At 41.2% G+C, this 17,510-nt stretch overlaps 1 protein-coding gene across 1 annotated transcript; it reads left to right on the top strand.

Annotated features, from left to right (window-relative positions):
• Nucleotides 1-126: 126 nt before the first annotated feature.
• On the top strand, nucleotides 127-16,668 carry ireb2 (iron-responsive element binding protein 2). Its single transcript, XM_072672399.1, has 22 exons — nucleotides 127-170; nucleotides 2,247-2,342; nucleotides 2,909-3,074; nucleotides 3,176-3,313; nucleotides 3,678-3,902; nucleotides 4,074-4,143; nucleotides 5,779-5,962; nucleotides 7,376-7,515; nucleotides 7,693-7,864; nucleotides 8,558-8,658; nucleotides 8,839-8,955; nucleotides 9,284-9,443; nucleotides 10,501-10,636; nucleotides 11,156-11,240; nucleotides 11,345-11,501; nucleotides 11,636-11,760; nucleotides 12,061-12,165; nucleotides 12,284-12,426; nucleotides 13,418-13,565; nucleotides 13,656-13,778; nucleotides 13,956-14,141; nucleotides 14,364-16,668. Exons 1-22 carry the CDS (start codon nucleotides 146-148, stop codon nucleotides 14,475-14,477), a joined length of 2,916 nt encoding a protein of 971 aa, XP_072528500.1. The 5' UTR covers nucleotides 127-145; the 3' UTR covers nucleotides 14,478-16,668.
• Nucleotides 16,669-17,510: the final 842 nt, after the last annotated feature.

The following is a 17,510-nucleotide window of genomic DNA, read 5'->3' as shown; positions in this document are numbered from 1 at the left end:
AGCGCCACATCCGTCGCCGCTGTTACGCCGAGACTCTGGGTCGGTGGGCGGGGCCTCGCACTGATCCCCGCCGCTGATTGGCGGGCTGCGGGGAGGTGTTGCCACACTGCTCTCGAGCGGAGTCGTGTTAATCTCAGAAGTCATCATGGCGCTCACTTCCTCACAGCAAGGTAAGAGCCCTCGACTCCGATCTACGGTTAATAACACACGAACGCAGGCTTTTTCGCCTGTCAGCGAGAGATGTGAGCGGTCTTTCACGAAGCGAAATGGTCGGTTAGGACTGGGGAGTTTTAACAACGCATTTTCTCGTCGCACTTCTTTCTCGGGAGGCTATCTAGCTAACTGGTAGTAGCTAGCTAGTGCTAGCTAGCGGTGGTAACGGGCAGCTGGAGCTAAAGCTGCCGGTTCGGCTATGCTGACATTTAAGAGCAGCGACGCAGGACAGTGGGCGTCTTTTTGTCTCTCACAACAACGTTAGCCGTGAAAGATGGCTCGCCACGTTATGCTTCTGACGGACAGGCGTCGTTACAAATGTCAGCACAAGTGTTAAACGTCTGGAGACGGGGCGAACAGCAGTTATATAGGCGGTAGCTAGCTGGAGCTGCGCTCCCACTCACTGTGTGACATTGTCCGTTTAGCGGCTCTGTAAACAAGCTCATCAAGTTCATGCGGTGCAGTGGTTTCGTTTACCAGCACTAGCTAGCTAGCTAAATTATAACCAGTCACTCTGGGCGATGCTGTGGTTTTAAAGGTACGAGGGAGCTTTCATTTTTTTCAGGGGGCTGAAGTTTGTTTCTTTCTTGCCACAGTTAAGGGGGGTCTTCTAATCTAGGAGAGCATTTGGCTACAGAGATAAGGAGCGCGTTCCCTCCCTGTCCGCCCCCCGCTGCTGGCCTGTAGCTCCTGGGCGCTATCCCAACGCTGTTGCCGCTGTTTCCTTTACTGAATGATTGTCCTCAAAGATCAGAAGGCCTTACAGAGGGCGTCTTTGGGTACAGAGTCACTGAACGTACTGACTTTGTGTGCTATGCTTTTTGTTTTGCGGCAGAACTGGAAATACACTGTCCCACTGCCTCGTCCCTGGTCTCTACGACTCCACGATATGTCGTTTGACAGTGGGTTTACCTTTAATGGCATTCATTTAAGCTCAGGACTTTGTTTGCATTGTTTTATTTTTTGGCATCACTGTGTTGATGGAAGTCCAGGACCCTGTCTCCTCCCTTTCTGTGTTGGGTTGCTGAAGCCTGTCTTCGTGAGAACCACCCGGAGTGTTTTGGTTTTGCGGACTACTGTCAACATTGTAATGACCACCTTTCCTCTTGTAATGATGATGACTCTAGTCTGGTGAAATTATATTAGATTTCACTCCAGGCCCACACACGTCTCGGAGGGATGGGGGAATTATTACTGATCTGTTAAAGATTAGTTTAGAGGTTGATTTAGTTTAGAGGATCAGTGAGGTTATTCTCTGTAAGTAAATCAATAATGGAGTTGTTCCTGATCGGACCCTATCACATAGTGTTCTGACAAAGCAGGTGCAGGGTGCGTCAGCCAACGTGGATCTACTGTAACGCTTTGCATAGTTGCTGTGATGGTCATGATTTTAGAAACAAAGCCCATTGTGGTAAACCTCCTCACTATATTATAAGCGATTATATTTTCTCTGTTATGGTCTGTATGGTTTTATTCCTGTCACTCTTGTGATAATGCTAGGATTCAGTGGAAGACTTTTGTGGCACAGCCTTCCTATTAGGGCTAACTATCTTTTCATTCATACTAAATTTTTCATGGTATTATTGTCTCTATAAGCACTGGTGATATTTATGATACACTCATAAAAGCATAAAATATTGCCATATTGCCCAGCTCTACTCTCCTGTACTGAATACAGTGAGGTTTTTTATTCTGCTGCACTTCATCTAATTGAACCTAGTCTAATTACACTGTTTGTAATGAAGCGTGCAGCTGATCAGTGTGTTATAGCACTAACAGTATCCTCGATATGCCTAGAAAAGCATACTGTGGATCGCTATAACAAAATTGATTACGATACGATTAAATATCGTCATATTGCCCAGCCCTACTTTAATTTCTATTGAATGTGAGACTGAATATCCCAAAGCTGCTGTTATTGTTGTATAGCTTTACATCCAAAATGCCACCAGTGAATGTCTTTTGAGAAATGTTGCAATATTGTGCAGGAAGTGTCACTTGATAATGTGGTTTGGTTTTGTCTTTTTGTGCAGAGCACCCATTTGGCCATTTGATTGACACGTTACAAACGGAAAAAAACGAAGCCCGAAAATATTTCAATCCTCAAAAACTTGGGGATTCCATATATGGTGAGTGAAGTAAGAGAAGCAGATGATATCTTTTGCCACAGGCCTCTGCAGAGTTTTGTGTTGGCCCGGAACCCAACTGATATGCTGAGTTGAGATAACAGTCTTTGTGGGTATTGGGTTATGTCTGTCACACGGCTTTATTGTTGAGAAAATTCACAACACCTTGTTTTGATATTAGAACAGTGGGATTTGTTTTGTTGATGCCTATTGTAATATAAACTAGCATATTTGCATGCCAGCATGACCAAGACAGCACAGTTCAAGCCACACATTGGTAATATAGTTTAGTAACAGTAAATAAACCTCACTTACTTAAGATCTTTCTTGGTATTGGGGTGAATACTGTGCAAATGCCGCATCAATTACCAAGAACTTTTGCTTAGGATAGGCTGTATTATGATGTACATGACAGATTTTCTGCAATTTGCTATTGTACTCATTAATAATCTTTAGTAAATAAACCATAACTGTGCATTAAAATGTGCAGAAGTATGTTCTCTGTAGAGGATGTAGACTTATTGCTGCTAAATAATTCCTATTACAATCTTTTACTTTCTGTCTTCCAGAGAGACTGCCGTTCTCTATTCGTGTGCTGCTCGAGTCTGCTGTCCGAAAGTGTGATGGCTTTTATGTGAAGGAGGAGGACGTATACAATATTCTAAACTGGGAAACGCAGCAAAATGAAGCCGAAATTCCCTTCTCTCCTGCGCGAGTGCTTCTGCAGGACTTCACGTGAGTTCTTAAATTGACCCATCTGTTACCTATGCCAAGGCCACTCCTGTGATTCCGAATACATCTCTGATTTGTGTTTGTGTGTGTGGTCATCTTCACAGCGGAATTCCAGCCATGGTGGACCTGGCAGCCATGCGAGATGCTGTGGCAAAGAATGGAATCGACCCCAACCTCATCAACCCCAAATGTCCTACTGACCTTATAGTAGATCACTCACTACAGATCGACTTCAGCAAGTGGTAAAGCTCAGTAGTAGCTCGAATTGAACATGACTGTCATAAAAGCTGATGTCTTACTTCAGTGGTTCCTAATCCCAGTTCGGTGTTTTTGATTAAGAGCTTTTTTTCTGGGTTAGGTGAGTTAGTAGGGAGACTATAAAATGAATGTGTGAACTGGGTTTGGTGTTGTGTTCGTAGTCTTGCCCAAGGACATGGTGTGCTGTGCATGGTGTACATGGTGTGGGGAAATTAAACCAAAGCCTGCAACAACAAGCACAATATCAAAATGAAGCACATTTATTCAGTATCTTTTGTATAGTGTTACATTTTTCACTCACTTGATTTATTTACGTAGATGGGTTTTTTTTTTCTTCTCATTTTTCAGTGCCATCCAAAATGCCCCCAATCCTGGTGGAGGCGATGGACATGGGACAGGGCCACGCTCTGGCCCTGCTCGGTCGTCTCCCAGAAACAGCCAGTGTGGGGGTCAGAGAGGAAGCTGCAGTAAAGGCTCCTGCAGTGACGCTCCCTCCGGCTCTGGCCGAGCTCCCTCAGTACAGATAGAGAACACGCCGCTGCTCTGCCCCTTCCACCTGAAGCCCGTCTCAGAGTAAGAACAACACTGCTTCTCAAAAAGAACCTTGCGCTTGAAAATCTCTCAAAGCTTCTGTTTTGTGTTTTTGTGAAAGAAGGAAAGTGGTTTAGTGAGTGTTTATGAAGTTGTTAATTAGTGTTTATGAAAACTAGCTGGATTCATGGCCATGTTTCTGCTTGCCCATAGACAAGATACAGCTGTGAGGAACCAGGAGATGGAGCTCATAAGAAACAAAGAAAGACTTCAGTTCTTTAAGGTAAATTCACAGATCCCTGAAATTGATGTAGCTTGTGTGCTGTGTAAACTACATGCCCTGGGTTTCTATGGTTTTACATAAAAATGGTACTTAGCAGGTCTAAAAATTAAGTAATTACAACCTAAAATAAATGACATTGAACACATTTAACCATGTCATTATTTATTTAACAAAAATGAAGTAAAAATTAAGTAATAGTTTTCTGTATGACATTATCTCGCGCATCGTTCTGTAGGAATTTTGGCCCACTCTTCTTTACAGCGTTGCTGCAGAGGTGTGTGGGTTTATACACAACTCTCTTAAGGTCCTGCCACATCAATTCAACTGGGTTGAGGTCTGGACTTTAACTGGGTCATTCTGCTGTAGATTTACTGGTGTGGTTGTGATCACTGTCCAGTTGCTTGACCCAATTCCAGCTAAGCTTTAGCTTAGCTGTTGGATAGATGGCCTCACATTTGACTTTTTTGACAATACTTTGGTATTCAGGAGTGTTCATGTTCGACTCAATAACTGCAAGGTGCCCAGGTTCTGTGGCCCAAATTGTCACCCTTCCTCCATCATGTTTGACTATTGATGTGAGGTGTTTGTGCTGATATGCTGTTTTGTTTTTGCCAAATGTGAAGCTATGCAGTATGGCCAAACATCTCTACTTTGGTATCATCTGTCCAAAGGACCCTGTTCCAGATGTCTTCTCGTTTGTTCATATGCAACTTTGCACACTCAAGTTATGCTGCCATGTTCATTTTAGAAACAAGCCATGTTTGTTTAGTTTTTTTCTACTGTACTGTCATGAACCTGAACATTTAACATGCATACCTGAGGCCTGAGTCTGAGATGTAGCTTTTAGGTGTTTTTGCAATCTCTGAGCACTGCACCGTCTGACCCTTGGGGTAAATTTGATGGAACATCTACTCCTGGGAAGATTGGCAGTCTTGTTTTCTACTTGAGAATAATTTTTCTCACTGTAGAATGACGGTCTTCAAATAGTCTGAAAATGGCCTTATAACCCTTCCCAGATTGATGAGTGGCAGCAGTTGCTTCTCTGAGATCATGACTGATTTTTATCCTTGTTGACATTGTGTTAACACACACCTGAATGCTCTAGACCAGCGCACTGCCTAAACCAGGGTATTTGATTAGCAGCACCATATGATGGTGTTTCTTTGAGGCTGTGTTTACATAATTGTAAGAAATTCTATGAAAGTTTTTTTTTGTTAGGTTCTGATATGTAAAACCATAGATTTTAAAAAGGATATACTTACGGCTGGGAGATATGGTATAAATACTATATCACAATATTTAAAGACATTTTTCACAATACACAATATTTATCGTGATACATGTAATCCCAGACTAAGTGATTTATTTATTTTTTTTTACATTTTTTACATCTGCTGCTCTTAATCTAATTAAGAGAGTGTAATTACACTGTTAGTAATAGAATCAGTTATCGGTGTTTATTAAGCACTGGCAATATCCTTGATATGCTTAGTGTGTATCACGATAACAAAATGTATCACAATACAATAAAATAATCATCATATTGCCCAGCTCTAGATATACTTTCTTTTTCGCATGACTGTGTATGCTGTATGCTTATTTTCTCTAACTGTGAATTTCATTTTTTTTCCACAGTGGTGTTCTAAAGCATTTAAGAATGTGAGTGTGGTTCCTCCAGACATTGGCTCAGTGCATCAGGTCAATCTGGAATACCTGTCTCAAGTAGTCCAGGAGAGTGGGGGTTTCGTCTATCCTGACACGGTTGTGGGCACAGACTCGCACACGACTATGATTAACGGCCTTGGTATACTTGGCTGGGGTGAGTGCTTCCTACTTTTACCTTGCTCTTAACATATCTGTTACCACACTACATCAAAACATATGGATACCAGCTAGCAAAATGGATTTCGATCATCTCTTCCTGAGCTCAGAATCAGAGTGGGGAGTTTGTTTTAAACATAAAACACATAAATTATATGGGCAAAAGTATTGGGACACACCTCTTAATCCCTGAATTTAAGTGTTTAGTTCAGTCCCATTGTCACAGGTGTATTTAGTCTGCCTTCGCAAACATTTGTGAAAGAATGGCTCATTCTGAAGAGCTCACTGAAGTACATCATGGTATTTGATGCCATTGTTGCAACAAGTCAGTTGGTGAAATCTCTTCCCCTTTTAGATATTCCACAATCAACTGTGAGTGGTATTATTGAAAAGTGGAAGTGTTTAGGAACCACAGCAACCACAGCAGAACCACATTAACGATTAACACACAGCACGATGCAGAACATAGGATGGAGTGGTTTAAAGCCGTTGGACTTTTAAGCAGTGGAAACATATTCTATTGAGCAATGAATCACGTTTCTCTAGCTGGCAATCTGGTGGACGAGTCTGGGTTTGGCGAATGCCAGGAGATGGCGCTATGGGGTTGTTTTTCAGGGTTTGGCCTATTATCCCCTTGGTTTAAGTGAAGGGAAATCTTAATGCTTCTGCAGGACGACCTACACAGACCTCACAGACCCCTGACTTCAGCCTTCTTGAAAATCTTAAGTTGAACTAGAGGTTAACAGCTGAAGGTTGCGAGTCAGGCCCACTACTCCAGCATCAGTATTTGACCTCACGAATGCTCTTCTAGATGAATGGCTCACACTTCCCACAGACACACTGAGAAATCATGTATTACACCTTCCCAGAAGAGTGGTGTCTCAATACCTTTGTCCTAATAGTGTATATGGTGACCCAAATCTATTATCTCATGCATTAATGTGACATGTTTTTGATGTTTTGTAAAAGCTTGATGTCATTTGTTACCAGTGGCTTTACCCCTCTTGGCATTGTGGGAAAGAGTGGTGGCCTCTTATGGCAGATTGCTTTAGAATATTACAAGACAAGCATAAGAATCTGAACCACTTTGACAAGGGCCAAATTGTGAGGGCTAGACAACTGGACCAGAGCACCCCTAAAACATCAGGTATGTCATGTAGGGTTGTTCTGGAATGCAGTGGTCAGTACCTACCAAAAGTGGTCCAAGAAAAGACAAGTGCAAAAGGCGACTGGGCCATGGGCACCTAAGGGTCACTGATGCAATCCATGCCCCACTTCACAACTTGCAGGACTTAAAGGCTCTAAATTCTGTATTTCTGTTCCTGTGATCATATAAAATTACACATTAATCCTGTCTTCTCTCTCTCTGTACTCTTCCCTCCCTGCTTGTGTTTCTCTGTCTGTCTCTCAGGAGTAGGAGGGATAGAGTCAGAGGCAGTAATGCTTGGTCAGCCTGTATCTCTGACCTTACCCCAGGTTGTGGGATGCAAGCTAGTGGGATCCATCAGCACACTGGCTACATCTATAGACATAGTTCTTGGTATTACAAAGGTAGGTACAACTGTTTACTTCTGTTACTTTCATTACATCTCAGCACATTAAAGCTTCCAGTATTGGGGAAACGGTCCCATTTGCTAACTGTAGACCACATAATGCACTTTTTCCTAATTGTTCAGGCTCCTGTAAGCTGCTTACTGAATGGAAACTGTGTATTTTCTCTTTGTGCAGCACTTGCGTCAAGCTGGCATTGGTGGGAAGTTTGTGGAGTTTTTTGGTCCAGGTGTTTCTCAGCTCTCTGCTGCAGACAGAACCACCATTGCGAACATGTGCCCTGAATACAACGCCACCGTCAGCTTTTTCCCCGTGGACAACACCACGCTCAAGCACTTTAAACAGACCAGTAAGCACAGAGCATGTCTTCGACTTGTTCCTCATATACAGGGTCACTAGAAAGACACTAAAGTTCACTCAAGAGAAGCTAATTAAACAAATTATGCAAAAATAAGGACAATTATTCAACATAAAATGTCTTTGTCATAAAAAAGTATGTGAATTCATTTAAAGGGGTAATATGGTCAGATGTTTAAATCAAGATGACAGTTTAAGGAAATCCACGCAGAAAGACAATGATCCAAAACAAACATTCCCATCTACTTCCCTGAGTTGATTTCCTTGAATCTGTTCTTTACCGAGAAATGGTTAAAGCATTGGAAAGTCACAGTTTTGCAATGGCCAAGTCAAGATCTTAAACCAATAGAAATTTGAAACAGCAGCTCATGCAAGTTGAATTCCTCCAACCTGTTGTGCAGGATTGATCACTGCTGATGTTCTATAGCAGTTACTGAAAGGAAGGGTTTGCATACTTTTTTTTCTTTTACTTTTTATTTATTATATTTTTTTTAAATAATTTTGTTTAAAAAATGAATGCTAAACCTTTTATTTTTTGTGTAGTTTGTTTTATTGACTTCTCTTTACCTTGTTTTGTGATGAGGATCTAAATTTAATTTCAGGTCAAATGTATACAGAAAATCAGTGTAAGTGAATGTAGTTGTGTGGGGTATGTGATTAGATGTTTCTTTCTATTTTGTTTAAGACTTTACAGAAGAGAAACTTGAAGTTATGGAGCATTACCTTAAAGCTGTTAAACTGTTCCGGAGCTCAGATGAGCAGGCCGTAGATCCGCAATATTCTGAGGTAGGACTACTATTAATATATCTGATATATCTGTTAAACTGGCCAGTAGAAGAGGGGTATATAAATGCTGTGTGATCCATTTAATTGGGTGACCTATCCACAGAGCAGTCCTTCAGCCTTTTAGATCTTTTTCAGAACAGCAGGGTTCACTGTTTGACATGTTCTTCTACCACTCTGTAGGTAATCGAGATTAACCTGGGTTCTATCATGCCCTGTGTGAGTGGACCCAAGCGGCCGCAGGACCGAGTACCCGTCACCGGCATGAAAGAAGACTTTCTCAGCTGCCTCAATGAAAAGGCAAGTCTTGTTGCCCTAAATACAAACAAAGCTTGAAATGCATGGAAGTCAATGAAGATTGGACTAATGAACACTAGTATTTTTTCAAGTTTATGTGTATTATTAACATTTTATTGTCATGTTGGCAATGAAGCTTCAGATATTGCTCAGTTTTCCCAGACAAGGGTTAAACCTAGTTTAGTACTGAAACACCATTTGAAAATCTGTTAGTCTCCACCTAATCCTAATCCTGCTTTGAAAAACTGCCTCACAGAATAAGGAATACCTAAATCCTGGTTTTATGTTCCACTTGTTTAAAGTAATACTTCATCTAATGTGTTTTAATCAGGTGGGTTTTAAAGGGTTCCACATTCCCAGAGAGAAGCAGGGCATTACAGTACCGTTTCTACATGAGGGCACTGAGTACTCTCTGTCTCACGGATCAGTTGTCATCGCCGCCATCATCAGTTGCACCAACAACTGCAACCCCTCTGTCATGCTCACTGCAGGTGAGAAAGCTGGTTTAGGCTGTTTTGTTTTCTCATGTAGTTTATTTGTTAAGTCTACACCACAGTTTAGGTTTGGCGACACTGTATCATGTGGTTTGCATTGGTTTCACACTGCAGCAGTTAAGTGGTGTAGAATTTGGGGACAAACAAGACCTACTTCTCCTAACTGTAGGCCATGGCTGCCCCTATATGAAAGTCATCCTTATTTGCTGTTCATGATATATGATTGGTTGGGTTAACTTGCATATCAGTTTAAATCTTTGACTAAATCAAATGCTTTGCTGTTCCTTTAGCTCATGCTGCAGGAATGATGTATGCACCTGTAAAGAGTTTGATCTGTAAAAAGCAGATTATGTACACAGTACAGTGTTTATGTGCGCTGAGAAAATCAATGAATGAATGAATGAATTCAATGTATGCACCTGTAAAGAGTTTGATCTGTAAAAAGCAGATTATGTGTTTATGTGCGCTGAGAAAATACAGGTCTAACGTTGAATTCCATTATTTGGTGCAGATAATCATAAATTGGTAAAACTGTCAGCAAACTGAACCAATCTTTGTGCAAACGGAAATCTGTGATTTTTGACACTTGTGGCAAACAGGACAGGTGTGCAGGTTTTAGGACAATTATCCAACATAAAATGTTATGGTCACAGTTAAGTATGTGATTTTCTAGGAATTAATTTAAAGTAGTAATTGAGTTGAAGATGTTTCAATCGAGAGGGCAGGAATCAGGTGCAAGTTTAGCAGATCCTCATGTGTTTCACGAATCTGGTTTCAAAGTCTGGTTTTTACCACACAGGTTTATGGAGGTGTTTGTCAGGAGAAGTGGTGTAAATCAAGTGTTCTGTGTGGCGAAAACCAGTCACAGCATTCCAACTTGAGCAAAACAGTCTCCAACTCCTAAGCACAGGGGTGGCAGTATTATGTAAGAGTGTTGATTTAGGAGATAAAAAAAAAATTACTAAATAACCAGCGTAGTGCAGACTTTGTCCTGTGGCTGTAGTTTGTGTTATGAACTCCACTCTAAGTGATGTTGTGTGTGCTGTGCTTGCAGGCCTTTTAGCCAAGAAAGCTGTGGATGCAGGTCTTACAGTGAAGCCTTACATCAGGACCAGCCTAGCTCCAGGCAGTGGCATGGTTACACACTACCTCAACGCCAGCGGAGTTCTGCCTTACCTCAGCCAGCTTGGGTACGAGCGCACAGGCATTTGTTCTGACCTGCACAATCATGCAGTTCCATAATGAGGGCAATTTTCTGCTTTAAGCTTAATTTATACCTAGGAAGAAAAATTTAGACTGTCAGCAGTGTAAGGTTATGATTCAGCACAGGTTGTGTTGAGTCCAAAGCTAGTACTTATTATTTAGCAATGTATGTTGGACTAAAATATATGTTGTAAATAAGTACAATTTTTAATGCTTTTGTTAAAAAGGGAGAAGGGGTGCTTCTTACATTTACATTTACATTTATGGCATTTAGCAGACGCTCTTATCCAGAGCGACTTACAAGGTTACTCGTATTACAGAGGTGGGCCAAAGTAGTGTTAGGAGTCTTGCCCAAGGACTCTTATTGGTGTAGCGCATGTTTTTTTTTTTTTTTAAATAAAAAAGAAAAGTTAAATAGAATATTTACATTTGCAAACAGAACAAAAATAATTAGACAGTAAAATTAAGTAATAAAATGTTTAAAAAATTATTTTTCTAAATGCCAGGTTTGAGGTGATTGGTTATGGATGTGCCACCTGTGTAGGAAACACAGCACCTTTACCTGAATCTGTGGTAGATGCCATTAAACAGGTAAGATTTCACTCATATTATTTTTGTTCTTCATTATTCTGAGAACAGTGCATATTTGGAACACCTGAAAGTAAACCTGTGTTACTCACTCTCTTTCTTGTCAGGGCGATTTGGTTGCGTGTGGAGTGTTGTCCGGTAACAGGCATTTTGAAGGACGCCTTTGTGACTGTGTTCGTGCCAATTACCTAGCTTCACCTCCCCTGGTGGTGGCATATGCCATCGCAGGCACAGTTGGAATTGACTTTGAGAAAGAGCCTCTTGGTAAGACTTGATCAAATGTCATGTGTTCAGCTTGCTCTAAGCTTTGTCATCACTGCAAACAGAAATGTAGAAATCCACAGTTTTAGAGGAAATTGAGGTATATTTTCTTTATATACAATGCTGTTTGTATGTAGGCTTCAATGCAGAAGGTAAGGAGGTGTACCTGAAGGATGTGTGGCCATCTAAAGAAGAAGTTCAGGATGTAGAGGAGCACACGGTCGTCGCCTCCGTATTCAGAGAGCTCCGGAGTAGGATGCAGGTGAAGGATTTCACTAGGTTTTGTATTGTGATTATGTTGATTTTGTATTGGATTTCAGGAATATGCTTTAGTTGTAGATTTTGAAGCTGGAAAAAATTTCAAAATTCTGGTCAACCAGAAAACAAATAGTGGATGTAATGGTTGTCCATATTGAAAAATTGCAAAGCATTTTTATGTAGATTATAATATATGAAAAACATCACAAGTAGTCACTAGTAAGCAAAGTAATGCATTATGTTGACCTGGTGGACATGGTGGCATTTTGTGATCTCTGATGATTAAGGTACGTTTCACTTTCAGAAAGGAAGCACGTTTTGGAATAACATAGACGCTCCAGACTCTGTGCTTTTTCCTTGGGATCCCAAATCCACTTACATTCGTTGCCCTCCTTTCTTCAGCAAACTTGTGAGTGGTGGTACATCTTACACATGACGTTTGAGAGTTGATTTGCTTTGCCATGTCAAATGAATACCTCAGTCCAGAGTATACGGTCTGATCTGCTGTCCTCTTCACTTTCCCTCAGTCTAAAGAGGTGCCTGTGCCTGCATCCATCGATAATGCCCATGCTCTGCTGTTTCTGGGGGACAAAGTCACCACTGACCACATCTCTCCTGCTGGCAGTATTGCACGCGTCAGTGCTGCTGCCAAGTATCTACAAAGCAAACGGTAAAAACTTGCCATGGTTTTCTCATATAGACTCTTTTGTCTAGACTCATATAGACTCTTTTGTCTTTTTAAAAAATTTTGTTGCATTTTATAGAATTTATTTTTTTTAACTTAAGTAATTGTGTTACGCACAATGTCAGTGCTAGGCTGCATTACGTCTTAAGAGTGAGGTCATATGTACTTAAAGCAGAGTTGTTGATTCACAGGGGTCCTAGGGGTTATAGAGGTCTTTAGTTTACTGAATAAAAAAAAATATGGCAAAATATAAGCGGGCATGAGTTAATCATTTACCTCAGATGCAGTCCATCAGTAAAGACCTGTTTGAAATCTGAAGTTTGCATCGTTACTTTAGAACTGGAGATGCTAGGCTACTAGTGCTAACAAACACTCGACTTGAACAGTCCTCTCTGTAACTACAATGCCCTACTACACCTGCTAAAAATGCACCCAGACAAATCTGTGTGGTTTAGGACTTGCGTTATGTTAATATTTTCATCAAACAGTTCCCTCAAGTGGTGCATGTCCAAGCGATTCTCCTATTAATCTTTGCTAGCTCTGTGTGCTACTCAGTGCCTACATATAAAATCTGAGCTTTTTTTTTTGTTCCGTACTACTGATTAAGAGAAGTGCTGCTGACGGTTTCTGCTGCAGTACCCGCTGATGGAGGCTGCACTAGTTCCACACAAACAAGTTTGGGCATGCTTTGGCCTTCAGATCACAAACCCTTTTCCCACCCTGCTTTTGATGTCAGAAAGGTGCTTTACAATGCAGCAATGCCAAAAGCTATTGGAGCACAAAATCTGTACCAGTGACTGTTTGCTCATGTTAGCAGATTTTTTAGTTGACCTTTTTAGATCTGTAATGGCCAGCTATAACGCATCATTAATCAATAGTGGTGTGTGGGTATTTATTTATTTATTTATTTATTTATTTATATTAAATGTATTATTATTTTTAAATTTGACATACTTTCTTTGCTTCTTTCACCCAGCCTGACACCCCGTGAGTTTAATTCTTATGGAGCACGGAGAGGGAACGATGCAGTCATGACTAGAGGAACGTTTGCCAGCATCAAACTCCAGAATCGCTTCATTGGCAAAACTGGTCCCAAGACCCTCCACATTCCATCTGGCCAGACGGTAGGGTCCTGCAAATATTGACCGCGTTTCAGAGGTGAATCTTTTGTTTGACACTGTTTTAGGAAGCTCTGTGTTAAATCTGTTTTGTAGTTGGACGTGTTTGAGGCAGCAGAGCGGTACCAGAGAGATGGAGTTCCTCTCATCATCTTGGCAGGGAAGGAATACGGCTCGGGCAGCTCCCGGGACTGGGCGGCTAAAGGACCTTACCTGTTGGTATGTCTGCTATGCCAGAGGACAAACAAACTCTTCTGTCCTTTGATTGTTTGTTTTTTTTTTTTGTTTGTTTTTTTTTGTTTTTTTTAAATGTGTAACTATTGATGGTAGACCAAGGTCTGTATCTTGGATCTTGGTATTTTATCAAGTGATGTTTTTCTTTCTGTGTGGCTGCAGGGAGTGCGGGCAGTGATTGCAGAGAGTTTTGAGAAGATGCATAAGAACCACCTGGTAGGGATGGGGATTGCTCCTCTACAGTTCCTCCCTGGACAGAGTGCTGACTCACTGGAGCTCTGTGGAAAAGAGAGATTTTCCATTTCAATCCCAGAGGAACTTATTCCTCAACAAGAATTAACCGTAACGGTAGGATATTTTTGTTTTCTTTAGCAGATGTTTTTTTGTTTTTTTGTCTGATTATAGGTTAATAATATTTAGTAACAATACAAGCTTACTTGTATTTACATTTATAATATTTACATCCACATAAATATTTTTTAAGTCTTTTTTACATTAATAATTATACCTCTGCTCTTGAGCTTAAACCTTGCTGGCAGTTCTGATGTCTGCTATTTTCTTATGTTTCAGACCAGCACTGGAAAGCGCTTCAGCGTAGTGGCTCTGTTTGAGAATGAGATGGACGCTGCGTTTTATAGACATGGTGGCATCCTGAAGTATGTGGCTCGTGGTATGCTACAGTAACATCTCTGTGGCCTGCTTTTTATCGACTGTAGCCTCTGATCCTGAGTCTGTCTTTGAAGTACTGAGTAAGAAATTGTAATTGAGACTGCTAATCTCCACCCAGATTGAGCCACAGACAGGGCTATTGACTGCCTTGCAATGGCTCTGGACTTCAATCAGTGACTTTTCAGGCCCTGGACTCTGCCGTGCCTGTTTTCTGCTGTTTTCTCCATCATACCCAGGGCATCTTCTGGAGGATGTATCTCTCTTGCACTTAAAAAACAAAAAAAAACAAACAAAAAAATGTCTGCTGATCCTTTCTCTAAAGCCTGCAGTACCATAAAGATAGAGATGTGTGGAGAAGCCCAGACTCCACGCAGTGTGATTTACTAGATTTAGCTAGAAATCTACTTCTAGAGCAGGGGTGGGCAATTTCGGTCCTGGAGAACCGGATTTCTTTGGAGTTTTTTTTTTTTGTTGTTTTTTTGTTTTTTTTTCCTTGCTCAAGCACACCTGATTCAACTTTACTGGGTTTGTTACAGCAAACTGTGGCCCACCCCTGTTCTAGAGCATCTGTAGAATCTTCGAACCCCTGAGCTGATTCTGGGTTTCTCACATCTGGCCGCGGCGCATGGTCACTGAGATGTCTGTTGAAATGGGCATTTGTGTTGCAGTGCCTGCTCAGCACGTCAGTGGACGTATAGTCAAGGTTAAAGATCCTGGTGCTAGGCTCTTGCACAGACCACTCGATGTCCTCACTCTCGCCGGTGCTTCTCGAATTGAATCCTTAATTCTAGCCTTTTACTTCAGCTATAGTGCTAACAGGCGAATGGGCGGAACTTCAGTTGTGTTTTGGTGGGTTGTTTTTTGTTTACTTGTGTTAAAGAGCGTACGAAGTCCAACGGAATGCCTAGTCGCCTCACGAATGCCCACTCCTCTTTTTCTTTGGAAGATGTGTGGTGTTTTTTTGTTTTTTCTTTTCTTATGAATGTTACCTCACATATTGCCACCTTTATGAGGAGGGAAAAGGCACTATTTATTTTAATCCGATCCAGTTTACGGATATCACTGACCCATGCTATGTTTAAGTCAATACCAGGATGTAGAAATTGCAGTTAACATGATGTCATTTATTGTTCGTTCAGCTGGCATTGAGTGGAGTGGAAAATTTGTCCTGGACTCCGTTAGTTTTATCGGAACTAAGCTAAATCACTTTCTCACTTTTCTCTAGGAGTAGGAAAAATTCCATTAAAGTAGGTGAAGATTGTTACCTGGTGGTGGTTAATGATCTGGCCAATTATTTTGGAAGAATTTGGAATTTCTTGGAATTCTTCACTTTTTTTGGATAAGCTATAGGCCGGTGATTATTGGCAGAATTGAATGCAGTGGTGTGGTGAAATGGTCCAAATTGGAAAATATAAACATCTGGGTAGATTCAAGCAACCAGGGCACAGTTTTTGTTTTGTGTTTTCTTAGGTTTCTTAGGTTTAGGGTCATCATAGGCAGTGTAGAGAGTACTTAGTGTGACTCCTTCGCCATCATTTAAGAATGTGTGGAATTAAAAAGACGAAGAAGAAGAAAGAGAAGATTGCCTGCCTGAAGCAAGTGCCTGGAAGAAAAATGCCTTTCTTTATGTTAACGCTTCCAGTTGACCATGCAAGTTACTGAGATTCCTGATGTGATGTAGTGACGAGCTCGAAAGCTGCCCGTGTGAACAGCACTGAGTAATAATACAGAACATTTATAAATGCTACCTTGTTTACTAATTCCAGTTATCCAAGTCAATCACAGCTAACCTCTTGTGTTTATTACGCCTAGAACACTGAAGTTAGCATGTATCCTAGTTAATATGGTTTTGGTACTGTGCTACGGTAATGCCATTTGCCTTGAAAGTGTGACCCTGTCTGGATTCTGTTTTCTGGTCATGCATCTCGTCCGCCGCTACATGGAATGGCCTCTCTTTCTTTCTTTCCGCACACACACTCTTCGGCCGTGTATTAAAATTACCGCGTTTGTCTAGAGCTGGTAAGGATGTATTGCTTATCCTTTCATCCTTTGTGTGAGATGACCGTATGCAAGTGCACCTGCTGAATGCAGGCAGGGGGTAAAGATGAGGAACATGTTCTACCAGTATTCAAAAAGAGAAGAAACATATCACTCTGTTGAGTTGTGCTGTTGTAAATAATTTTTAATAAACCATAATAAGAGCGAACATGTGCTGTTGCAACTTCTGCTGTCTTGTGTTGTCAAACTTAAAACTCCTGTTTTGTTTTTTTGTTTTTTTTTTTAACCCACATTTCCTCCCTAATTTGAATCGCCAATTACTCAACCTGTCACACATGCAATGCTCCCAGCACCTGAAGACGAGGGTGAAGACAAACACACGCCTTCGCCCGACACATTTTCCAAATTGGCGCCAATGCAGCATCACTGGGCTACCAACGCACTGTGTAAGCCAGCATTGCACTGGAGTGATGTGGGGAGAAGGTGCCATCTACCCAGCCTGGAGCGAGCAAGGCCAGTTGTGCTCTCCTGGGGCTCCGGCTGCTGATGGCTAGCAGTATGGCAACACTGTTTACGCTGCTCCACAGCTCTCATTTACTGCTTCTTATTTAAAATATGCACCTGAAGTTACAGTTACCATAGTAAAAGAGCACATGCTCCCCCTTTGGTGGATATCTTGTTTAAGGGACTCAAACCAGCAATCCTCTAGGCATGGGACAGTGTCTTATACTGCTGCACCAGTTGAGGTCTCCACATGGAGAGGTTTTATCAGTTGTAGACTTGAGTAAGCAACGGTGTGTTTATGCATTTAATATGCACCTTAAGATGTCCAGTTTATCATTTTAAATATATAAATGCCGTCCCTTTGGTGGATATCTTGGTTGAGAGGTAAGATAATGGAAATGCTTGTGTGTATAATGTGTGTATATTTCTAACACATTTTAAAGAAACCATAAGTTTGTTTGCTCAGTTTCTAAAGTCCTATATAATATTTATATAGTGTCCTATAAGATCACATGGCATTTCTGCTGAACGGTCTGCTAAATATGA

The sequence above is a fragment of the Salminus brasiliensis genome, chromosome 2, assembly GCF_030463535.1.
Source record: "Salminus brasiliensis chromosome 2, fSalBra1.hap2, whole genome shotgun sequence".
NCBI lineage: Eukaryota > Metazoa > Chordata > Actinopteri > Characiformes > Bryconidae > Salminus > Salminus brasiliensis.
Note: the sequence above shows the minus strand (reverse complement) of the source record. Positions and strands in the feature narration are given on the sequence as shown.